Source organism: Monopterus albus, unplaced genomic scaffold (assembly GCF_001952655.1).
Source record: "Monopterus albus unplaced genomic scaffold, M_albus_1.0 scaffold104.1, whole genome shotgun sequence".
Classification (NCBI taxonomy): Eukaryota; Metazoa; Chordata; class Actinopteri; order Synbranchiformes; family Synbranchidae; genus Monopterus; species Monopterus albus.
This window is the reverse complement of record NW_018127984.1, coordinates 661,500-667,033: the sequence shown is the minus strand read 5'-3', so window position 1 is coordinate 667,033 and position 5,534 is coordinate 661,500. Positions and strand designations below refer to the sequence as shown.

The 5,534-nt window shown below is 42.9% G+C and overlaps 1 protein-coding gene across 1 annotated transcript in view; it reads right to left on the bottom strand.

Annotated features, from left to right (window-relative positions):
• pcxb (pyruvate carboxylase b) overlaps window positions 1–5,534 on the bottom strand; it is a 294,075-nt gene that overhangs the window by 278,164 nt on the left and 10,377 nt on the right. Inside the window, exons 4-6 of the mRNA XM_020610143.1 lie at window positions 3,468–3,561; window positions 2,930–3,020; window positions 229–394 (exon numbers count right to left, since the gene is read on the bottom strand). Of these exons, the coding sequence (XP_020465799.1) occupies window positions 229–394; window positions 2,930–3,020; window positions 3,468–3,561 (351 nt within the window). The remainder of the gene's footprint in view (window positions 1–228; window positions 395–2,929; window positions 3,021–3,467; window positions 3,562–5,534) is intronic.

Here is a 5,534-nt window from a genome sequence, read left to right as displayed (position 1 = left end):
TGGCAGGTGGATTGATTTATATAGCAGCTTATCAGATGTGTGATGCACATCTCAAAAATGTGACCGAGTCTGCTCAAATACAGGACTGTAGCTCTAAATAACGATCAGATATTCTGGCCAATATGGATCCTGTGAAATATGCCAGATCTGCTCCTACTTAGCACCCTTTGGTCTCAATCTGGTACTCTCATTGTTCAACCCATTTTTACAGGTCTTCTCCTTTCATACCTGCACTGGTGGCCAGGGAGCGAGCCTCCACCTTGTCTCCCATTCTGCGGACAGTTTCTGGGGTTGGCCCGACAAACATCACCCCTGCATCTGCGCAGGCCTGGGCGAAGTCTGCACGCTCAGAAAGGAAACCGTAGCCTGGGTGGATAGCATCCACGTTGTTGTCCTACAATGAGAGAGAGAGAGACAGATAAAGTTATTTACATTCAGGACATTTCTCTGTGCTGTGCCTGTTGACTTGGGCATTACTGCTTTGAAACTCATCCCACTAAAGTTAATTAAACTGAGAAAAAAAAATTCTCACTATTAAAGCATGCACTTGCCTAATTTTATTCACATCTAAATTTAAGTCCTTGCTAGTGGAGCACACAGAGGAAGGGAGCGTAGTCCAGGTAAGCAACAGGAAGCCACTGCAGGGCCCCAGTTAACACTTGGCTGGCTATTACTGAGGGAAATGAAAAGTCATCGCACACACTAACCTGCATGCTTCATCACATACACACTGTCTGCTGCCCAGTGAAAAGGATTTAAGTGTCATTTAACAGCAATAGGACTGTGGGCTAATGACATTTTACTCTCATTCTGTCTAAGCTGCAACTGCCCTGATAATCATCTTCTTAATGGACACTAGTAGGAGACTGAGTGAGTAGACAGGCATGCATAATTTGTTGGTCAGAGGGAAGGGAAGGTACTGAGAGGAACACACATGCCCGCGTGCACACACCAACACGGAGTAGCAGACAGATACAGTAGCTGCCGAGCTTGACAGATAGAGCAGTCTCTGGATCAGTATGTGCCATCTGCTCTTGGATATGAGATGGACTATAATTATGGGCTGTCCTGTTGTGTGCCTGGCAGGCCAAAGAAGGCATGGAGCCCCCACCACACACATACACACACACACACACACACACATACACACACAGTGCAGCAAGTGCATGAACACAAGCAGCCACAGACATGGAGAGGAAATGAAGACTCTCAGGGTACCATGCATTCATACAAGCAAGATCATACTGAACCAATTGTGCTTTTACAACTGCAAGCAAACACATTTTCACATACAACAGCTATGAAGACACATACAAGGCAGCGGGACAGAGAAGGATGGTTATTTTGGTCACACAGTAACAGAATGAAACAGTGTGAAAAAAAGAAACGCACACTGAACAGGAAAGATCAGGAGATACAGAACCCACATACAGTATACAATCGTGTAATAGTTGTGAAGCTGCTCACTGAAAAGCATGCAGCTCTATGACCCAACCTTTACCCTAACCTGAAGCCTAAAACCAAGCACAACCCTCAAAAAGCCCTTTCAAGTTGTGAGGACCAGCCAAAACATCTTAACAGCGATGGCACCAAATAAAAATCTGTCCACACAATATAAAAAAAAGACACACACACACACACACACACACACACACACACTCCTTGCTCATGTGAAGTGGCTGGGCTCCCAGATAGGCAGACGGATTCCGAGAAACAAGTTGGACTGCGAAGGCTCCCAACTTGGTTGGCTGACCACAAAAACCCATGCAGAAAATTATAAACCGAGAGAGATAGATCAGAAAAATGATAACGATTAACTGGTAGCATATCTTGGAGGGAGAGAGGAAAGGAGAAAACAAGGAACAGATCAGATCCAACACAGTGAGAAGCAGAAGAGAAAAGACAGGGAAGGAGACTGGGAATCCTAGGAAAAGGAAGGAAATGGTGGAGGGAAGCAGGACAGAAACAAGAGGAAGAAAAGAGAAGGAACAGATGAACAGGGGGCAGGTGTCCAAAGAACGGACAAAGATTGTTCCCTTTTCCTTCTTTCCAAGCCAAATATAAATTTAGGGTGAACAAAGGATTTGCCCGTCATTTTTCTGCCTAAATGTAGTCTTTGTAGTACAAACCTTTGTAGTCTGACATCAGTGATGGCAAAGGACAAGATGTGTTTGACGTGCTGGTAGGCATCATTTTGCACTTTGGACGGAGCTGAAAGATCAATTTCCCCAATTCCAGGCTTTATGCCGAGCTAAGCTAATTGCCTCCCAGCTCCAGGTCAGATACTATACCCTTCTCATTTCGCCACCAGTACAACTATTAAGAAATGAGGCCTATGAAAACAGACTGCAAGCTGTTTCCAGGTGTATACTGTCTGTATATGTTGTCCTGGAAAAGGTTAGGAACCAAGCTTTTCATTGACTGGAAGTATACTGGTGACATTAATGCCCTTATAATATTCCCATTTTCTGTTGCATCTTCAAGGCATTCTGCAGTAATCATGTACAGCACTTTGATCAAACTTGGGCACCTGCAACACAGACTTTTATATAAAAAGCTCTTTCAGTCCCTAGTGCAAGTCAAGCTACAGAAACACTGAACCCAACACTTCCTGTAAGGCATTTCAGTTGCATTTTTTTTGCTAGATCTCCCAAACCGATGTTTCAAAGTTTTGACAGAAATTTGCAATCTTCAAAGCTCAAGCTGAGAAAACCCTAATGACATCACCAGGGACATGTTCTCAGACTGCAGAAAGCTCCTCCAGGGCCACAGAATTCATTCAGCAGTAAAACTGCTTCCAGAGGCTGAGTATTAAACATGACAGGTTAAGTTTCCCTTGAAACTACTGAATCAGTTTACCGATAAAGTGAACAACAGAAGGGTTATTCCTTAGTTCTTTTTACACCACCTTGTGGTCAGTGAGCTTTACCTTGGCTACTCTGATGATGTCAGGAATGTGCAGGTATGCAGCAACAGGTGGCAGGCCTTTCCCTATCAGGTAAGCCTCATCTGCCTTCTGCCTGTGAAGACAAGGATTTACATTAATGACAGGGAAGGAGGCCAGAAAAGTCACACACACCAAGTTCTTAAGACCGTTATGAAAGGAGAGAGAGAAATAGGTGGAATTAAAAGCCTATAACTAGATGTATTAGTTATTAGTGTATCAGTGCTCAGTGGGAAACGCATTATGTTGTTTTTGGTTGCAAACTAAGCCGGGTGATTACCCAAATGTTTGTAATGTCAATACAATTACACTTATGTGCCTCCTTGACACCGACTGCCAAACAAAGAAATGGGCCAAACCACTGAGGAGGAGAAAAATGCCTCCCAGCTTCCTCTAATTACTGCTGCCTCTAATCATCTTTTAAGCAGTTTGTGGTCAATACCCAGCAGTTTAGCGAGACATCTGCCTGCTCACGCTTTCTTCACTTAAACCACTTGTTCTGCTCCGACAAGAGGTCCATTACCTGTGCATCTGTCCAGTGTCTTGCTCAGAGTAGACAGCCACGGTTCGAATCCCCAGTTCAGTGCAGGCTCTGAAGACACGGATAGCTATCTCACCTGGAAGACATGAGGAATGGATGGTGAATGAGCTGATTTTATTCACTTTGCAGCTGCATTGTGTTCTACTTTGACAGTTTTCCTTTAAGTTTCCTTTCCTTCAATTTTACTCCATTATTGGGAGGCTATAATTCGCTCATCTACTTCTCATATGATTTTATTAACATCCCGTAGCACTGGCCTTATTTTGCAATTAATGCCTCAGCTGACAAAATCAAATTTTTATGCCATACAGGAGATGTGAAACCAAGATGAACCCTTCTGGTGTGCAACAGCACACAAATATCTGCCGACATCACGAGTTTACTGTTCCATAAGAACAAAGAAAAATCTCAGTTTTAGATGAGCAAAACACTGCCTTTTACATTCCTGTGTCAAGAGCAAAATACTTTTCCAAGCAACATGAAGAAAAATGGTTTATTCCCCGTTCTTGCTTTAGAGAGGACAGCGTTGAAACATTTAAAAAGCAGGTTTAAAAAAAAAGCGATCAAGGATGATATGGGAGAACACAACACAAGATACAGTATGAACAAGAGCACTCAGAGCACATGTACCTCTGCCAAGTCACAACATTCACTCACACAAATGGGTCCCTTGTGAAAAATGAGATCCAGAACACCACAAAACGCATCTTAAAAGTCCTTGATCTGGATCATCTTTTCAGGTGTGATGGGTAGTTAAACTGTGCATCTCGCCTGAACCTTCTAGGGCTCCATTTTCATTATAGGCCAAATAATGGCAGAACTACTAAATGGGATTTTCAACGCTAATTTAGATGGCCATCAGATCCAGAATCCAGATCAGATCTGGACACAATTTAGTCTGATACACTGCCACCCTACATATGCATGTCAAATTTCAAACAAATTTCGATAACTTGACAGATTCCCCATGTTAAAGATGGGAATTTGTCATTTTTTATATTTTTGTGACCCCGACCTTTTTCAGTCAAAATCTAATCACTTCTAGGGTTGGTCACCACCAGTGCTGGTGATCCATCCAGCCATTTGTCCATAATCCTCATAACCAACACAAGTAGCCAAACACATACTGTACCCTCCTTGGCAGAGGTAAAAGTCAGTCGAAATGTGATTTAAGAGAAATCTAGGAGGTAATGTCAGGAAATACAGAAAGTTTAGAAGACTATATAAAAGAAAAAAGGACGAGATTTTAAAGAATTGAGGTACCAAAAACTGTGGCAAGTTTAACAATGTAACTAAATAAGTAAAACGATAAGAGCAGTGGAGGGGGAAGAGGAAAATGAAACAATGGAGAGGAGAACCAAAAGGACCAAAGTCACAGGGGGCAAAAGGCAGAGAGCAAGCAGCTCGGAGGAAAATCACATCTGACAAGTGCTGGAAAAGACAGCATGTGGCAGAGGAGAGGAGGTTAGGGTAGGAAGGGAAGAACAAAGGAAAGGAAGGAGAGGACAATATTAGAGAAAGAGCAGAGAAGCAATGGCAAAGGAGATGTGCTCGGTGAAGTGGAATCTGGGCTGATATGATACGACTGTCCAGTCTCTCCCTTTGTCACACACAAGCAGAGCACGGTCTGGTGCACTACAGTGTGATGAATGTGATCTAATGTGATGCTGATATTGCGTCACAACGTGAAGGAGAGAGATTGATGGAAAGCCCTGTTTGTGCGAGTGCATTTTGTTTGGGGGTATGAGGAAAAGACCACAATCTATATGAATGAAATTGATGGATTAAAGCAGTTAAATAGCCTTTATAGGAGGTAGATATGAATGTCTGAATGCATACGCCGATGTATGATGTGCAGCTGGAGGCCTGTGGGGGTACCACATGTCCAGAAATGGACCCATATAAGAAACCCACACACCAATCAATCTGAAATAATGAAACACTGAGCCATATCAAGCATTTTAAAATGTGCCCACTGGAATAAAACAAGGCTCTAAAACCAATTAGAATAAAATGCATGAACACACATATGCCAGTCAGATCCTCCAC